The 20,633-nt window shown below is 40.8% G+C and overlaps 1 protein-coding gene across 2 annotated transcripts in view; it reads right to left on the bottom strand.

Annotated features, from left to right (window-relative positions):
- LOC137189203 (glutamate receptor 3) overlaps positions 1 to 20,633 on the bottom strand; it is a 90,216-nt gene that overhangs the window by 18,571 nt on the left and 51,012 nt on the right. For both annotated transcript variants that reach the window (XM_067598935.1, XM_067598934.1), the window contains exons 5-11: positions 9,808 to 9,861; positions 8,629 to 8,790; positions 7,666 to 7,833; positions 7,126 to 7,230; positions 4,939 to 5,043; positions 2,881 to 3,087; positions 206 to 579 (exon numbers count right to left, since the gene is read on the bottom strand). In XM_067598935.1, coding sequence (XP_067455036.1) covers positions 206 to 579; positions 2,881 to 3,087; positions 4,939 to 5,043; positions 7,126 to 7,230; positions 7,666 to 7,833; positions 8,629 to 8,790; positions 9,808 to 9,861 — 1,175 coding nt within the window. The remainder of the gene's footprint in view (positions 1 to 205; positions 580 to 2,880; positions 3,088 to 4,938; positions 5,044 to 7,125; positions 7,231 to 7,665; positions 7,834 to 8,628; positions 8,791 to 9,807; positions 9,862 to 20,633) is intronic.

The following is a 20,633-nucleotide window of genomic DNA, read 5'->3' on the forward strand; positions in this document are numbered from 1 at the left end:
AAAGTCAATTACACATACAATAGCAGCAATAAATGTGAAATGAGTTTAGCTTCAAATAACGAACACCTAAAGGAAAAAGACGTGAAATGGACACGCTTGAGTGACTCTGGGTACTTCTCATCACATGGAGTTAACATATCATGTAGTAGTCTATATTTTTCTATTCTGCTCTGCTGTCCACTAGTGACTATTGGAGCTGACCCACCTGGGAGAGATGTCACAGCCCTGCTGCATGAAGGCGCCCAGTGAGAACCAGAGGGAGTTGAAGATGCCAAAGTCATTGGGGGGATCGGGTGGTGTCTGTGGGTCTTTGGTCTCGTCCTGTTCCTCGAGGTTCCACTCATAAGGACTGAACCGACTGACCAGGAACAGAACCACGCTCACCCCAATATAGGCAAACACAATACACATCCAGATCTCATAGGCCAGCGGGTCCAGGAAGGAGAAAACGCCAGGCTTGGACTTTTGGGGCTTCTTTATCATAATGGAGATGCCCAAGCTCATAAACGGCTTGGAAAAGTCTATCACCTCCTCTCGAACCAGAGTAATGGTGAGAGGTGCAACAGCTATATCTGCTCTCTGGAAACAGGGACATGCACAGCAAGCATTAGTTACAACCTGCATAAAGACTCATTTTAAATGTGTGTGTGTGTGTGAATGACTGGAGCAGATGGTTAGCTAGAGGAGAGAAAGGGAGTATTAAACAATGTTGTTATCACACATTTTACATATGATTATAGCAAATAAGCCACCAACTGCGACAGTTGAAGGCAGGCTGAAAACACACACACAAACACACACACACACACACACACACACACACACACACACACACACACACACACACACACACACACACAGAGGAAAACAGAGTAGAATTTGCACAGTGTTATGACCTGGGATGGCAGCTAATACATCTGAGATTCATACTGTAAAATTAATCAAAGTTTTTTATTGAAATGTGGCCACATTGTGGGAGGTAGGAAGAAGGGAAAACTTATGAAGGCACTGCAAGACTTTCAGAGACAGCTTGGAAAAAATCCACCAAGGCAGATGGGTGTTTTGAATCATGTTTGACCAAATGCTTCCTTAATCAGGACCCAAGGAGATACAGAGGGGAAAAAATAAATAAGTTGAGCAATTTTGAAGAACAAGCAATTTCAGAGTATATCTTGCTGTTTCAATAACTTAACTGTTTGCTTTAAAATACAAAGAAAAAGTAAGTAGTGAGTGGTCTGATGTCCTTAAAACTCTGCAAACATTCAGAGTAACCTGCGTTAACAAATGGCAGTAATTTAAACTGCTGGGTGTAAAAAGGCTGCTGTACAGAAAACAGCAAGCTGTGGCTGCGTAGACTTCATCACATGCCATTCAGTAGGCTGGATTTCCCAAACACAGCTTATTCTGGCATTAGCCTTATTTTTTTTCCAAGCTGTTTCTCTTTATCTTCCTCCTTTGCTCTGCTGCTTCAATCACATTATATTATCTAAACACATCCACGGAGGTGGTGCTGCCTTTTTAGAAATCACAATGGGTTTCTTTGTAAAAGCAGAAGAAAATAATTAATCACATTAGACAGTGTTACTGCAGCGAGTGTGTATGTGATTAATTAAATAAATGCTCCTCTTCAAAGGAGCCGCACTGTGAAGGAAAATTATTTGCATTGTGCTGTATTGTCTTTTTTTATGTTGAAATTGAGAAAACATTGGATTGACGCAGGCACAAACAGAGAATGTTTTTTTTTACAAGGTCAAACTAGGAGCAACACAAATAGACCCAATAAACATGACTGTTTTCTTTACCCTGTCAACACGACATTGTGAAGGGCTATAACCATTTAATCCTCGTGCAGGCGTAAGCAGCACTCAATCAATGCTGAAAGAAACAAAGCAATAAAGAGCAGCCTCGGGCCTAACCTTTAAAAGACAATTAAAATCAAATTAATTTAATGGTCAAAAGGTCAAAATGTACAAAAGTATTAGTCCCGGCCCACCTGCTGTAAACAGGCCTGGAAAGACTTGACAGCGACGTGATTGGGGATATTTTTTTTCCCCTTCCATCTGCAGGGAGTGGACTTTTCCCATTTGAAAGATAATTTGGTGGCGATAGCACATCAAACCAGGCAATCTCTCAGGCTGATAGTTGGGAAATTGAACAGATGAGGAAGCCTAACCCTCATGCATTTTGTATTTGGCCCCTGTTCAACTATTGTGGAGAAAGGTGGCGAGGGGGGTAATTTTGGAATGCTTGAGGTGTTGCGAGAAAGCCTGCGCGCTCTGTCAGATGTAAAACACGGCATGACCCTTTGCTAATGTGAGAGGTTGAACCTTTATGGAGCACAACACATATGGATCTTGTTGTTTCTAACCGCAAACCACCATTTAGCTGTTGATTCTAAAGCAGATTTTCTCAGCTGTGAATTTACAATGTGGCATATTCATCATACACATCAAACATTGAACATAATTACACAATCACTTCAAAGGCATACAATCTTTCATTCATCAAAGTGATTACAGTGTGTTTGCCATATGGACTCATTGTTTTCATGTACCTACCTCTGTTTTCGTCTGTAAGAGAGAGAGAGAGAGCTTTCTAGGCTAAGCAAGAAGGATTAATTGCAATGAACAGCACTGAGAAATGATTTCATTTTCTCCGTCTCAAGATGATCACCAACTCCCCAATGCTTGAGGCTGCATTTGACAAATTCACTCACAGCTGAGCTTCCTGAGACAGCATCAGACTTTGAACTGGGCAAGAGCTGATGAGTTCATAACGGGTTGGTGATAACCTTAAGACAGAAAAATGAGATCTCCTCTCATGTTGAAGTTCCTTGCAAACTGTCATGTAATCAGCGAAAACGAGGCTCCCAGTACTCACCCCATAGACCAGTTCACCCACCATCCCGTTCCACGTCTTGGTCTCGGGGTCTCGGGCTCCGTACTTCCCATCCATTACTATAGACAGTTTGTACTTAATTCCAACATGTTTGGCAATCTCAGATGCTAAATCGACGCAGTAGCCTTCATATCTGTCATTCCCCTCCAGATGCATATAATTTTTCTTGTACATCACATAAGGAGCTTCCTGTTGATTCAAACACACGCTGGTTTATTCACTCCCATGCCCTAGCACACATTCAGTTATACAGAAATATGCATACATGCACTCATTTGTGCCCGTGCACACACACTTGCACACACCCACACACACACACCCACACACACACATACACACACACAAACAAACAGAGAGTCAAGATATAATAAGCTGCTATGACCACATCCATGCAGTCATGCATACACGAGATGATGCCCCGCGAATGCACAAATATGCACTGATATCAGCAGCGTGATCATGTGGTCACACTGCTTTCATCAAGCCGTGGCAGCCAGCAGACACCAAGCCCAATGCACCCAACCCAATTTGAAGCCAAGGGGTGCAACTCGTAGTAAAGGAAGGATAAAGCAAGGGAGAGTAGAGTTTTGTATTTTTGTGGGAGAGAACAGAGGGCCAGAACCATTTTAATAGGGCTGGGAGTCATTGGTAGGCAAGGTGTGGGTCAGCTCAGAGGTGGGTGGGGATGGGAATGGGGATGGGTTTCATAAGTAAATGCCAGTGACAGGAGAGGGATCAGAGAGTGCCCATAGTATCTCAACATATTCAAGCACATTGCACCAATGCGCAGTTAAAGGCTGTTTCATTCCAAAAAAAAAAAAAGAAATAAAACAAAATGAGCTGTTATTTGCTATCCAGAAAAAATGCAAAAAATACTCCATAAATAAAATAATTACATCAGGAGAGCAGGAGCGTGCTAGTTTTCCTCTCCTTTTCAAAACGCTGGTGCAGCTTGTCTTTTCTCTTACTGAGCACATCATCATTATCAAACAATAGGACCGCTCAGGAGAGCAGGCATTGTCATTACAGCCACACACAATTAGAGTGCAAGTAGGAGAGCAATGGTTTGTTTGTTCTGTGCTGAACATATCCCCTCACCTTGGATTCATTGAGTGTTTTTCCTCCAGTTAACACATGTTTACCTCCTGACTGTATTTCTCATCTATAGACTTTAAATATTTCCTCTCGCTATTGAGTGACGTTGGCTCACGCATCGGAATACAAATAGAAATCTAACTGTGCGCAAACAACGGAGATCCTTATCATTTTTTTCTTTAGCGTTTAAAATGTTTGTTTGCAGAGAACAAGGGGATGCGTCAGGTAATTATAATGCCATTATACAGTCAGTAAATCTATTTGCAATGGAAGCTATCCCATAGGCCTGAAACATTTAGTTGAGTAAATACGGTGTAAAATAAATAAATCTAAATATTTTGTTTGTTTGTCATAATGTGGGAAAATGCCCAGAAAATGATCCTTCCTAAAGTGCTGATTGGAGGTTATACTTCAACACAGAACACATGGAGGAGCAATACAAAATAGACTGGAGAGGCGATAACAAGGAAAATTACCACCCCCTCTTATCCCTCCTCCAATACTGATTATTTTGCTTTGCCCAGCTGGAGAAACCATTGCAGTATCATCCTCTAGTCATTCTTCGGCCAGTCTATCCCAAGTGTCATTGAACATTTACTTGATGAGGACAGACAGGTCTACTTACGTATGCGTTTATTATGCTTTTGTATGCTTTTGTAATTGATGGAGTCAACCATTATCATTTATACCATTATTGTGATGTCACTGCTACGACAGGCCACTGAAGTATGGAAAATCAAAATGCTTTGACACCCACACGGATACAGTTGAAACACTCCCCCGGTTTCGGATCGACTGTTTCAACATGTAGTGAGTGGATGGAAAGCAACACAAAAAAGATGTGGTTCTACCCGCCCAGGACAGAATGTATCACTCATTGGAATCAACACCATGACCTTGAGTGGCAGAATACGTGAAACATTTAAAACTGCATGGAAAGTGTACCATAATAGTAGTGACCACAATCGTTCGGTTTTCCACTGAGGAGTCGTTGGTGACCTGCGGGTCCATAATATTTACAAATCGCGTGTACTCGTTCCAGTACCCAATCTGCAAAGAGAAGACAGTGGTTAGTGATGCTGCAGTCTTTTGAACTAAGCATTCATACCCACAGATGATATATAAGTGAGCATACAGTATAACAGGGACACTTCTGGGATCTGCCACGATGCAGGGCTCATTAAAACAACACTGCATTTCCCAGAGGCCTGCTGAAGTTCGACCAAAATAGCAGCGAATGAGCAGAATACTAAAACAATAGAAGTGGCTCAGAAATCTAAGCGTGGAATAAACAGAGTTGATATTTCTACATTCAACATGCAGTTAACATCATGATCACAGCTATTATGAAAATATACTATTGTTTTTTTTTTTGTAATTTAGTAATCTACGGTTCAAACAGCCAACTGTGCAGAAATTAAATTGCTCCAGTGCAGCAGACGAGCATATGGCAGACAACTTCAATCCCTCCCACCTTCAGCTTCCCAGGTTTTACAGTAAATAATTGATATTCAGGCATGTGAACTGCATACACCTTTAATAATTTAGCATAATATTCCAGCGGCTCCACAGTTTCTTCGGCACAATCCTGCCATTGCAGTTGCTCTGTTTTCTGCTGTACAGATGCTTAAGTCAAACCAATGTCAAGTGTTTGTTTGCCCATCTGAAATAAGGGTTGGTCTGGCTCACGATGAAACGTGTTGCATATGTTGCTGCCAATAGTCTAACTGTTGCTGGCTAGGATTTTCCCCTTCACATCTGGTCTGCATTTTTTTCCCCCTTAGATCTTTAAATGTTTGAGCCAGACAGGTGTACAAGAGTGCAGAGTTTTTAAACACCAAGTGGAGGCGCTAGATAGCAGCAGACTTCTCTAAACTTTGGGCTCCAAACTGTGGTTACAGTTGGGGATGTAGTTAGTGCACTTGCCAGACTGTAGAAAGCTCTAAATGTTTATTCCCCCCGGTCTCTCCCGACAGTGATACAGCATTTGAGAAGCGCTGCTCGGGGGGACGAGGCTGTGAGGAGCTGTGTCATGGAGTGCTGCTCTAGAGGCAAAGTCCTGATGTCACCCTGAGCAGCTGGGACAGATATCAGCCCATACATCACTTGTGACAGTCACAGCTAAGAACCTTCATCCTCTAACTGTCACTGGGGTGACTGGGGCTCCAGTTCCTGACAAACTGCTGCCTGGTTTGTCTCATCTTCCCTTGCTCTCTCACTCTCTCCCCCTGACCTCCTTTCTCCCCTCTCTCCATCCCTCTCCCTGCTCCTCTCCTCTCTGTTTGGCTGCGCGGTGATGGCTGTGAGGGCTGTGTGATGCTAATTGAAGTGTGGGCTTCAGAGGCCTGGGAGGCAGGCAGCATAATCAAGCGTCATATCAGACTGATCCTACACTTATCCAGCTAACGAGAAATTCACAGCTGTCTCTTGGAACTCTGTAAGGTTATGAAATAAAACCAGGGGTCATCATATGGTACCGGTTATAATGTGAATGTACCACTGGGAATTACCATTTTGAAGAGGAGCCAGATGAATTCTTGGATCCCCTTTATAGTAATTGGTTATTTGAATGGTAATTACTGTCAGGAAAGGACCAAAAATCATATCTGTGCTATCCCCCGGCACAGAAATAGTCTTATATCATTCTTTTGATAGGGCAGTTTTAGCTATCAGATTGCAGACTGTGTGTGATTTGTGGGGCTTGTAATGCTTGGCATAGCTCATCAACGCTGCTACCTAACAGAGGTAGAGAAAAGCAATCAGCATTACTCTACTCCGTCCTTTCAGCCCTGCTGGTCCCACATCACTGCAAAAGCCCTCTGTACTTTAATAAATTGAGGTACGGGCTTGTTTGAAAATGTCACACGATCATCCAACAGGATTCAGGGCAAAGTCTTGGCAAGTCTACACATGTGATCAACATTTGCCGAGCTCTGTTCTTTGGTGCAGACGATCAATAAATCATTCAATATTACATATTAGCCAAATTCCATGATTTTCACAAGTAACGAACCAAACCTTGTTGTGTGCCAGCTGTAAGCTGTGTTTTGATATGGACCAGGATTTTTGATCAGGTCTGGATTTGACATTTGATGGATGGAAAGCTGATGGAGGTCACTCGCTCCGTCTTACCTTCCTCGGCCCACCTGTTTTCATCTCATAAAAATCTATGGTGTAGTTGGTCCTGCGGCCATAGTTGTCAAACTGGATATTCCCAGTCATACCCTGCACTTGGACCTGCCATGTGACACAGACAGACAGACACACACAGACACGGGGAAATGTGTAATAGCATTCACTTTGCATACCGTATATAGCTGGTATTAAGGTGCTCATGTCCACGGAGCTACTGGAGTGCGCTCAGTCTGTTAATCAAATGATGAACTGGATACGCTTTAATAAAAGATGTAGTTTTATGGTAATGAGGGCCTGGATTTGAGTGAGCTCTGTGCAAAGATATCTGGAGGCAGAGGGAGGAGAACAGCTCTGCGCTCTCTTCGTTTCTCTCTGTCACTTTCCATCTTTATCACACTCTCACTCGCTATCTCTGCTTCACTTCTTCTAGCCTTTTCTTACTTATCAGCTTGCCACTCTCTCTCTCTCTCTCTCTCTCTCTCTCTCTCTCTCTCTCTCTCTCCCTCTCTCTTTCCATTCCCCTCCTCACACCCCTACCGTTTTGAGAGCTCTCTCGATGTCGATGCCTTGGCTCCAAGGTACAGCAGGATTGGCTAGACAGTCACCGGCGCTGCCCCGGCGAGAAACATCCACACGTTGGCGCCGCAGGTACCTGAAGGCCTCTGCTATCACCAGGATGGCATCGTGGGTCAGAGCTGAAGTGTACTGTATAACGTAAAAAAAACCCAGAACACACAGTGAGACAAACATGTGGTGAGAGAGATAAAGAGATATGCAGGGATATTACTGTTTTTGTAGTAAAACCTTTACAGGTTCTTTGAGGCTAAATTTATTTATACTGTGTGATGACTGTATCATCTTTCAAATTATTCTGTTCATGCAAGTTTTTGTTCGCAGTAAAAAGAGACAATCCCAGTGAAAATTTGGGCAGTTTCAGCTCATTATTCTCAGTGCCTCGGGGTCGGGTCAGTGTGGGTGGAATGGGTGCAATCTCTGTCACTTTGCTTGTGATAAAAATAGTTTGATTAGACAGATTTGATTAGAAAAGGCAGGACTTGTCTAATGGTCAGGACCTCTTTCAAAACTTTTAGTGCAGAGTTAGAAGCAGACCTAAGCATTAATGCGTGATTTTATCTCCCACGCACTTTCCCTCCAACTTAGCCTGACCTTTTCACCAGTGAGGGTTGGGCTGACTTGTTTGTTGACCACTGCACCATGACAAAATCTAATTAAATGCCATTCAAAATCCATTTCTTTCTTGATCATTGTTTAATTAGATGTAAATTGAAGCCACGATATAACCTTGCCTTGCACTGCCTATCAATATATTGATCGCTGGGATGGATGCAAAGCAAAGAGGAGGAAGCGAGGGGTGGGAGGATGAGAGAATGACAAAGGCAAACAGAGGATGAGAGGAGGGGAAGAACCGATAAAGAGCACTTCAGAGGGAGTGATCGTTGTATTCTGCATGCACAATGAAAGGCCTTGCAAGCAAAGTACCTTCAGCGGAGTGTTTCGGGCTTCTGGGAATTCTCTTTCATCTAGCCGCTCCCAGCGCTGCATAAACTGCTGCACAATCGGGTTCTCAGGGTTGACTATCTGAAACCCTGAAATGTTGGCTCCACCCGCGAAGACTTTGTCCAAGCTCACATTAGAAAATCCCTGAGATGAGACAAAGGGGAAGTGGGGGAGGAGAAGACTCGTGTAACTTGTTTTTCTTTGAGGTTTTTTAGTATGACCTGGGGCTAAGCACCACAAAATATTAGCAGTATTTTGGCCATGTGCAAGGTGCATTTTATTAAGAACTCTTTGCTGTATGAGAAAGCAACATGTGTTTGCTATTACACTGAGGCAACAATCTCTCTTCACACTTTGTGGTGTACTTCATTTACAGACAAACAACCTGCCAATTTATACTGAGGAATTTGTCAGATCATGCAGAAGACAAAATATTTTACTTGAACCAGCTGACCTACTTTCATCCTGATAGCTTTTCCATGTAAAAAAAAAAAAAATTCTAATGCATTTCACAAACCTCTGTTGCTCCAGCTGCATTTAAATTTCATTTTCATCAACCTAGAGCCATTCCATGGAGTTATTTCTTTTTATGGTCAAATTGCTGTTTTTTAAGCGCAGGATTGTGTCATGGCGTGCAAGGACATGTGTCTGCCTGCTGCATAATCACATCTTCTAAAGTCTGGGAAACAGCAGCGGGGGATCATCAAGTGAGAGCAGGGCCAGCCTCCACCTAAAAGCTCTCATGCTAATATCAAGGCTAAATGAACATTTCCCTCCCCAGAGTCGGGGTGGGGTGGAGGGAAAGATGGCTGTCCTCCAATAGTGATTAAAAAGGTTAAAAGCTATTTATTTATGACTTTAATTTATACTTTAATATGAGTAAATTCACAGGCATATATGCATATGTAGTCTGACAGATTGCCAGATTTTGATTGATAAGACATGAAATGCAAAACATGCCCTATAGAGAGGGGAAATAAAAGACTTACATTTGCAAACAAAACACATATACAGGCCTGTTCTTTTCTGATTTCATACAAAAGCACATATTCAATTTATTGTGCATGCACATTTGTGTTCATGGCTGAGACTTAGTCCCATCACGTGCAGCCAAAAGCAGGTTCCACTCTCTCCCGGGGGAGCGGTTCGGTTATTACTCACAAGATTGGCCAGAATGTAGTGGTAACCACGACTGTTCTTCCCCAGGGTCACAACCTATGGGAGAAAAACATCGATACAGTAAACCAGCCATGAGATGAGAGCTAAGAGCTGCGGCTCGTATAAGTGGTAAAACAATCTCTATAAATGCAGCGGCGTCCTGCGAGTGCGCGGGATGCTACTGAAGTTGAAACAAAGTGAAGTCGCCTATGGAATAACAAAAGAGAGCGGGAGTGGTTAGAGGAAGTGTTCATTAAGGAAGACCTGATAATGAGAGAGAAACAGAAAACAATGTGGAACACCCCTGAATATTCTGCTCACTTTGAAGTCATTCACGGTGCAGGGATGTGAGTCCTCAGCAACTGTTGTACAGAAGGTAGAAACAGGAAAAAAATATTTCAAAGAAATTTACAGTGAGACTGTAAGATGTAGATCTCGCTCTGCTTTGAAAATATCACACCTTTGGAGCATAACAGCATGTTTCAACCCACGCAGCCTGTCTGAAAATAGTAAGTGGTGTTCTAAGCCTTCCATCACTGAGGTACCAACCATATGCTGCCTTTTATTCTACATTTTCTTCTTCCTTTTGTTCTGGCCTGCAGATAAATCCAATAGTGAAACTCTAAATTGTCCTGGCTCTCTGTGCATTACATGCTGGACATGCTTTTCAATTTGGCCTTGTGAGGTCTGTTATTTATGAGTTTCCAGTCTGCTGTGGATGGACTTCTGAGTGGCTGCCATGCAGAAACCTGTCAACCATGTCTCGGTTTTCATCTGCGTTCTACAAACACAGCAACACAAGTTTACAGCAAAATCAGCATGTTTGCACATGTTCTGGCTTTGGCTCTATCACAAAAACAAACTGTCAGTTTATCATCTGTTTGTGTGTGCGTGTTAGGCTGGGGGACGTTAGATATTTGTTTCTGTGGATCATTTACGACATTCTCGCTGAGTAGTAGAGAGTGATGAAAAGCAAACTTGTATCTTCACATCTCAGAATGCAAAAAAGAAAAAAAATATATCTTTGAAGGAAGTTTTCAGTTTCAACCTTTTCAGCTACAATTACAGTATCTCATTTAGCCATGTTGAACTTTAGCTGACCTGGGAGCACAAGTATACAGTAGCACTAAACAATTAGAGCTCTATCCTTGCTTGGATAGAGCTCCTTCACAAATTAAATAAACCGCTTCTCTCCTTTTTTCAGGGACATCTGAAGGTTGTCCACGGAGGGGGAGAAAGTTGGTAGTGTTCTCTACAAAAGGATTGCGCATGATGGAGCACAAACACACAAAGCCTTTCACTCACACTATCAAGCTGCTCAGCATCCTCTGACAACTTCCACATCATTAAGGCTTTAAACTTCCAACACTGCAGGATGTCAGACAGAGGGAAGCAACCAAGAAAGTGAAACAGAAACAAAGAGAAAATGAGCTGATTATAATGCAGAAATAGCAGGAGTTGGCTTTTAGAATCCATCAATCTGTATCTAATGATTAAGTGACAGAAAGCTCTGTGAAGATTGCTACTGCAGTGATATAAGAGCTTGACAGATCATGGCTACTTCCACTGTAATTGTTCACAAGTCTGACTTTCGGACTATAAGCCCCGCTGCATTTTCTTGGACAAACCCCACAGCTCCACACTCCTTCACCATGTGCTAACCTTGACTCTGGCCGTAAGCCTCATCACACCTGCCCCGGAGCTGGGCAGAGAAAGGCCTCACCCCCCGTCTGCACCCTGCAGCTCACAGCCAGCCTGGCATCAGCTACAAGCAGCAACCTTGGGATGGAGCACAGCAAGACACTGATGACACAGAGATACACAGAACCTCCGGCCAGAACACACCAACCTCTCCCCTCAACCTCCTTAATTAGGCAGACGGCAAGACCCAGAGACAGGCAGATTTCATTGTTACTAGTGGTGATGCACCGCTGACTGCCCTGTCCATACAAACCCTTAGATACTGCAGGGAATGATAACTATCTTTTAATGGTGTTGATGAAAAATCATTCTCTTTTATTTCTTTTTATTTGAGCAATAAACATCCTATTATCAGAAACAACATTTAGTCAGATTAAAAATAGAAAAATATAAACCATTCTAGCTTACTTATGTATATGAATGAGTCTAAAGTGCTTAAATATTATTTGCCTTTTTTTGGGGAGAGATTAGAAGATTAATGTAAAACTACAGAGCTTTGGGACGTGATGGGCTTAGCTTAGCACTGGAAGCATGGGGAACAGCAATGTTCTGTCTATAATACAAAAATACACCTACCAACACCTCTAAAGCTCAGTAATTAACAACATTGTACCTCATTTATTTGGTTCAATCTGCAAACAAACAGAAATATTAATATCAAGGCTAAACATTTGCCTCCAGTGGGAAATGATGGGTGCCCTCCAAAGGTGGTTAAAAAGGTTAAATGTTATTAATTTTCTGTCTAGGATATCAATTTATACTTATATATGAATATATTAATTCAAGCAAATATGCAATGTGGTCTGACTGCCAGATTGTGATTGATAAAGCTGGAGCTGGAGTTGGGACATGATTAATGTTAGCTTACTTTAACGTAAAGACTGGAAGTGGGTGAAACAGCTAGCCTAGCACTATCCAATGTCTGAAAAATCTATGCACCATCACCCTTAAAGCTCACTAATTAACATGTTGTAACGTGTTTTGACACACGACACACAAATAAAAACAACAACTTGTGATTTTAGGGGGAGTTACAGGGAGCTGTTTCGTGAGGAAAAATGGTTTCAGTCTCCAGCTAGTGCAGGTTGCTAGATACGGTGGATAAATATTGGTTGAATCTGTACAGCTAGATGGTACTAGTTCAGTAGAGGTAATTCCCTCTTAAAACACAAATTGTCATTTCTGTTTGTGAATGGATTAAACAAATGAGATAGAATGTGTTACTGAGTTTTAGAGATGTTGGTAGGGTTTTTTTTTGTTTCACTTTGGACAGAGCTAATCTAGCTTTCCTCCCTTCATGCTAATCTGTCTATCTTCACCTTCATGCTGATCTATCTGCCTAGTCTAATTTTACACTAATCACGCTCATATATGAGAGTGGTTTCAATCTTCTAATCTCACTCCAAGAAAGCAAATAAGTGAATTTTCCACCATCTTGAAGAATTCCTTTAACAATGCTAATATAATTTTGCTCATCATTTTTGGCTTAAAATGGATAGTTGTACCAAAAGCACAGACTGAAAGCTAATTTTGCATTAGCTTTCAACACACTGAATTTCCATCAACCTGTATTTTTGGCATCCCATTCTCCTTGAATTGATTCCTGTTGCTATAAATCCCTATTAGAGTACATACATACAAACACAAACACAAACCAATTATTCTGTTTCCCAATGACACTGAAGAGAAGAAATGTATTTAGTTTGTCTACCCCTCCAATAATATGATTCTTCTTTCTCATACAGTGTACCCTCATCGATCCATTAGCTGGCTCCACCACCTTTTGTTCTGCTGCTGAAGGAAAGCCTCTATTTTGCAGACTGGAGTTTTCTTTAAAGCCTGATGGGGACAGACAACCAGGATGACCTTGACTTCACCGTCATCCACACTGGTTGTGCCTCAGCCCGCCAGACAGACAGCCCTAAATGTAAATCTACAGCCACATTTTCAATGAACACCAGACCGTTTTCCTCCTAGTTTGACCTTTCCACTGCAGAGTTTGCCACAACACAGGGAGAGGCAGACTGAAAATGATAGGTTCCCTATAGTTTGTAAATATCATACCATTCACTGAGGCATATAAAAGACCAGCAAATAATGATGCAATTATTTTTAGCCTCTTCCTGAACTACTAAAAACCACGGAGTCCAAAACACACAAAATCCTAACCTGAGGTGTGGTTTTTGGCATTAGGGCTACATGTAATGAATATTTTCATTATCACTTTATTAGTTTGTTATTTTTGCAATTAATGGATTAATCCTATAGTGTATGAAATATCAAAGATTTGAAAAAACAAACAAACAAACAAACAAACAATAACCTTCATAATTTTGTCCAACAGACACTCCATACCCCAAAGATATTAAGTTTATTATGATGTAAAAAAGAAAGTCTTCATATTGAAGAGGCTGAAAATAGAGGAATAGAGGAAAAATGACTGAATTTTTCCTTGATAAATGATTTTAACAGTTAATCAATTTTTCAAAACTGTTTATGATAATTTCTGTCAATTGACTATTCCATTAGTCAACTAATTATTTCAGCACTAATTGATATTCAGTTTTTGGGCCATGATGGTCTAGGAAGGGATCTATTGGGCCCAGTGGTACTTTTCTGTAAGGGTTCATATCTTGAAAACCCCATCCAAGGGGGACAATAAACAAATTAAACAAATGAGAATTTTTAGCTAATTATAAAATCATATAGATAAAAAAATAGGGTGATTGGGTTAGCACACCCTTTGTACACCCAGGTATTACCTGTGCCACCGATGAATATTTTAATCAGTATTTTGCTTGAAATCAACAATAGAGAATTCTAGAAGAAACCTAAAAATTCCTATTCTAATCATTACATCATTACATTCAAAAGCAGAATTATTAGTGGTAACTGCTATGTTGTTGTCAACATTGATGTAAATTGATCCTGCTGCTGAGCCAACATTAGCTAACGTTATAGTTTCTTTTTGTTTTAGTTTCTTCTATTTTTCACAGACAAGACAAGCTGCTGCTCAGCTATGACTGTCAGTGATCCTGATTAAGGTGATTGGGATATCGACGTGATCTTTTTAATAATGTAACCGAGGGATACCAACTATTATCTACTATCTGCTAGTGTTAGCTGTTGGGCAATACTCGACTGCTGTCTAGCTATAACGAAAATGATGTGCACAGTAAGCTAACACAAGTTTGCTTATTGACTGACAGACTCCTTGCCAACTCTTTAAAATATTAAAACAATACAGGCTTTTCTTTCTAACAAACCATCTTTGACTAGCTATACAGATATTGGTTTGCAATGGACATTTACTTCAGTAGGTAACAGCCAACAGTTTCATTTTGTAGTTCGTGTAACCCACAAAATAAATGTTGATACAGCTAATAAAATGTAAAAATGAGAAACTTGCTAACAGCATTGATCCTGCCCTTGAATTTATGGGGGATAATTGGGCATAGGGAGGTTGTAGTGCCTGGACATTTAATCTTTTACGGGGGTCATTGTCACAATGGTGCACTCCACTGCAGAGATATCACAATGCTCGACTTCACACACGATGGGACAGATGAATTTGAGTGCTGTATGCTCTGATACAGAGAGACTTTGGTTGCCATTTCTGCTTCAAGGCTCTTGGTAGAAGTGCTCTTGGTGGAGCACTCTCTAATTAACAGCCAGTAGTGGCTGTGGCTGAGATGCTTTTCTTGGCAGCCGCGATATATGCCCCCTGAAGATAGCACAAGAGCTGGCCTTCCCCCAAATGTAGAACATTTTAGAAACACCTGACTCATATTCAGATGATTATGTCTATCATTGCTATGAGATACGGGAACTATTTGAGACTTGACACCTCGGGAGGAAGGAATCACTGACACTGTGGCTGAGACACCCTCGTGTATGTGTGCCAAATTCTGGCTTTCAAAACAGTAATATGCTCTGATTTCACTGAAAATGACCGGAGTAATTTTGCCTTGATTGATAAGGGAAATAAGTTTCTCTGGTTTATAGACTGTAGTATTGTAGGACTGTATCCTTGATACGTGTGCAAATCATCACAGTGGCAGCACACCGGTCCCAGCCTCACATTCAGTCGCGGAGTCAACAGGTCACTTTCTCTTTAATGATAACACTTTAATCCCATTTAATTCTATAATCGCAGTAAGTAAATGGCCCTCAACATCCAAGGTTGGTGCCAAGGATTTGGAAGCACAACGTATCCCCGGCTTTACATCGAGCAGAAAGGATTCAGCTATATTTCTGTCAACCCCTCCTTTCAGCAGCCCGGGGACAATAAGCTACTGTAATGTTGAGATCAGGGGCACCCTTCATATCAGACCTTAGCTGACTTTCTTCCCACTTTACTCCTCTATGTTTCAGAACAAATTGAGAGACATGCCAGGAAGTGTTACTAGAAAACAGAGTCAAAGTAATCAAGGCGCTTTGAGTGCCTGAGAGGGTTTATGTGGCAGATTTTATGATGTATCTTAAGAAAATCAAAGAGTGCCAGAGTACATTTTCATTTTTTATCTTGATGTTATTTTAGTTTGTAATACCTCTAGTTATATCTATGCTTGCCAATATGTAACATGAGCATACAAATGTCATCCCCTGGTTTACAGAATGCCGATGTTGCTCCTGATTTTCATTCAACATTGATTGAGGACCTTTTTACTGCGGACATTTTTCTATCTGCTGCTTGCAATCTATTATCCAGTCTCTCTCCCACAACCTCTTATCTGTCATGGTTAGATTTCTTTTCCTTTCCTTGAATTTGAAAACACAAAGATTTCTGATTCTATAATGCATCCAACTGTGGATTTTTTTCTTCATCCAAGAGCAGAAAGAGGGATATGGAGGATCTCCAATTCTCCATGGGAAGACAATATTGCCACCCCTCATGCCTCCACAGGCGGCAGAATGTTGTTCTAACAAATCTCCAGATGCACCTCTCATTTCTTTTTTCTTTTTCTATGAATCCTTTTCACTTCTTATTGTTTTTTTCTGCATGAAAATGCACTTTGCGTCTGGTAGAGTGCTTACTGCCTGCCTGTCTTTGAACAGCTTGCATGCCCTGGGCCTGTCCCAGACACTGTTCTTTTTTTTTTTTTTTTGCCTGCCTCTCTTTACACTAGTGATGAGCAGGTTGTTGCCTCTGAGCAGACTCCAGCACAGAATTCCCAGGAGGGAAGTGGGCCAGGAAGAAGCATAAAGGCCGAGATGAGGCTATATGTGCAATCTCATAGATGGATCAGATTAGGCGTGAGCACATGCAGTATACGGTGTAACTCACATGCAGCCATATACGCTCAGAGGCAGAGAGGTACACGTATATTCATTCCAAAAAATCATTGTTATGACAAGTGGTAGCAATACAAGGATGATTAACTTATATGCAATCATAGTTCTTGTTTAAACTGCCATTCTTTAATTGCCACAAACATTTTTTTTTTAAAGATGTAATACCGTTAAACTAGATGGTTGAATGAAACACATTCATTGGATATGATTCAGAGAGCAGAGCTGGCAGAGGCTCTCCCATTTTTGTCGTAAGGGAAGGACTGCCATTGGGTTAATTTATCTGCAGTGCAGTGTATTGATGGAAAAGTCCTATGGGTGATAAATCCTGAGTGGTTGTTACAGCATAAAATGATAATGGCCCGGGTGTAGCATTCTCCTCAGCATCCCAGAACAAATTTGGTGGGAGACTCACTCTGCTCTTATACGAGCAAACACAACTGTGCCTGATGCAGCAGTATGCAAATACTTCTCCTACCGTGTTTCTACATCATGTCAAGTGATAAATGGAGCTAATAAAAGTGACATTCAACTGAGTGTGCTCACAACTAAGGAATGGGCACATCCAGTATTATTGTGTTTGTATGATGAACCCCTCATCAATTTAAATGAATTGTTGTCCCACACCTGAGCACAGGGTAGGGCCAGAGCTGAAACAAGTGATTAATCAGTTAGATCACCAAAAGAACAACAACAACAACAAAAAGATTAATTCTAATCATTTAGCAGTCATTTTGGTTGTTTAGTCAAGAACAAAAAGCCAAATATTTGCTTCTTCCAGCTTCTTAAATGTCACTATTTTCAGTTCTTCTGTGTTTTATATCATTTAAATATATTATAGATATTCCATATCTTTGGGTTTCGGATTGTTTGAACGTATTTTCACTGTTTTCTGGACTTTTCATAGACAAAATGATTAATTAGGTATTTGGAAAAAATGACTGACAGTTCAAATGATAATGAAAATAACAATGAGTTGCAGCCCTTGTTGAAATGTGTCCAGTGGTAGAGAAGTACTCAGATCCCTTTAAGTAAAAGCAATAATAACACAGTATAAAATATTTCATAATTTAATAATAATATAATAATGTATAATAGAGATGTTTTAATAGAAAAGTATCAAATCTAAAAGTACTCAATATACAGAATGACCCCTCTCTGTATATTGCTGAATTATTATATTATCATCATTGTTGCATTAACATGTAAGCAGGATTTCAGTTCTGTAGCCCGTCGAAGTTGAGCTAATTTTAATTGCTTTATATATTGAGTAGATTCATAGTTCATAAAGTATGTTTTGAATAAAAAAAATCTTAATATGCACAGAAATGTGGTATTACAGCTCTAAATGTAGCTTTAAACATAATATTTTCTCTTTATTGGAGTAGAAGTATTAAGTAGCATAAGATGGAACTACCACTAAATCGTATCGTAATATGGTGCGATTGATGAGTAAATGTAGGCTACTACCAGTGGATGACTCTTTACCCATTCAGGAATATTACTGAAACACAGAAATACAACAGTGCAGTGAACCAGTAGAGCAACAAAAGCCCGGGCGGATCAAAGCATTAGCAGCAGTGACTGGTTCAAAAGTGGTGCTAATGAAGAACAGCACGGAGGGTTTTCTTTGTGTTCAACAATTGTACCAAATTGTGGAGGCTCGACACTTGCCTATTCAAGATAACTCTACACTCTATGAACTTCATTGGCTGGTATAAAGACATTCATTCTATGGTGGAATTACTCAGACTGAAATCATAAAACTAAGCCACTGAGCTGATTCCCATTTCCCCCAGCAATCAGCTAGCTGGATCTGTCCTGCCTCATGATCCTCTCTCAACAGGCAGCGACCTTGACGGATTGAAGTGACATGTCGACATTGCGACACACAGACACTGGCCTCAGCACACAGGTTCCAGTTTAAACTGCTATCCTCCAGAGACAAAACTCTATCTGTCTACAGAGTAGAGTTTCTTTCTTTTTTTTTTTTTTGTTTAATGGAAGTATATCAGCAGGTAGACGCAGCAGGTTTCCACATAACTACCACTGGGTGCCATTTTTGGTGTGATTGCCCTCATGGGAGACAGTCCATCCCTCTTTCAGTGTATAATGGTATGCCCCAATAGGGGGCAGCTGCAGAGTGAAGTCCAGCAGCTTCCCTGAATGTCTGTGACTCATCCATATTGGCAGAGCTAGCCAGATTATTTCAATTAGCTTCAACAAAAAAAAAAGCCCCACGCTGAGGTTGTCACTGAAACAAGGGGTAAAATTGAGCACACTGCTGCTTTGAAGGTTAGCGGTTATTAAAGCTTTATTTTCCCCTTCTGAGCTAAAACAAACTTTAAACAGAAACAGAAATGTATGATGGTGAAGGTGGAGGAGTAGAAAGAGATCCCTCTAGAAGTAAAAAAATAAAAATCTTAATGGGAAAAAAGACAGGAACAGGAGAACATCAAACAGATTATTGCCTATATCCTTATTATTGTTTGCAAGGGGAAGAAAATAATTAAAGACGCACCCATTAATATGTCTCACGTGATTTGTAATGAATATTCTAAGCTTTTCTTAAAAGCTGATGCATATTCTTTGCACAAAAAGGAAATAGATTTCAGTATAGTCCCTGAATTGTAAAGGGAGAAAATTTGCAGCACAAGAATTAAATTAGACACAGCAAATTAATACTAAAAGCAATTCTGCTTTAAACTATGACTCTGGGATCAAATTAGATTCATAAAAAACAAGTGAAACTAACAGTCGTTGAGGGGATATTGTTAGGCAGAGAGAAGCCAATATCTAAATGAATGTTAACGAGCAGAATCCAATTCGGTAGCTGATTGCCTTATAAGCAGGCAGCAGCAGCAGCAAGCAGAGGGGTGTAGGGCAGTGCGGAGCAGGCGAACAGAGTAGATGCATGGCATAATAGCCACTCATCTATTCATGGTAATTGTGTTTCCCCTACTACAAGGACTGGTGGACCTTTCATTTCCTCCTCAGGCAGTGGACGTGATAGAGGAACGGAGGGGTTTGGGGTTGTTAGAAGAGGATTAAAAAGGCTGCATCATCAGTGGTCTCTCCAAATGGCTGCTCACCCTCAGACCTCTCAACCTCAGGCTCTCGGGCAGCTTCGACACACTGATTTTAAAACAAGTTGGCCTCAAACTCGGCAACCAAACAGTCTCAAACTGAACCCTTCAAACAGGTGGGATTACTGCTGTTCCTCCCATGCAATTGAACATACTGTTAAGCCTTCAGGAGGCTGCAAAAACTGACTCGTAACCACTTGTAAAAATGTACATATAAAACAAGCAGTAATGCAAAAACTTACAGAAGATCTTAGTTCACAGTATACTAACATCCTAAGACAGTTAATTATAGATATGATTATAATTTTAGGAAATTGTTCCTAAAATTAAAGGTGCACTCCAGAAATTCAATGATGCTAAGGGACTCACAAGACATATTTAATCCTGCATGAGCTGTTTTTTTGGCCACTTGGTGACAGTAGAACATGCTGTAAACACAACACCGACACATTATTACATTATAAAGCTGATATGTCCAACATGTTAGCAAACAGTTGCGCGTGCACACATCTAGCAGACACGGAGCAGCATTAGCATTCATTTGAATTTGGATTTCAATTGACTTGACAAATGTACGTCCTATATTCACTCTCCTTTTGGGGTCTGTTTTGGTCTCCACCATCTCCTGGCACATCATCTGGCTTGAGGTTTTGGCTCCAGCTTGAAGTGAGGTTTGTTCCCACTGAGAACATTATCATGAGCATTATTACTATACTATTTATTACTATATTACACTCCAGATATTACACA

Source organism: Thunnus thynnus, chromosome 9 (assembly GCF_963924715.1).
Source record: "Thunnus thynnus chromosome 9, fThuThy2.1, whole genome shotgun sequence".
Taxonomy (NCBI): domain Eukaryota; kingdom Metazoa; phylum Chordata; class Actinopteri; order Scombriformes; family Scombridae; genus Thunnus; species Thunnus thynnus.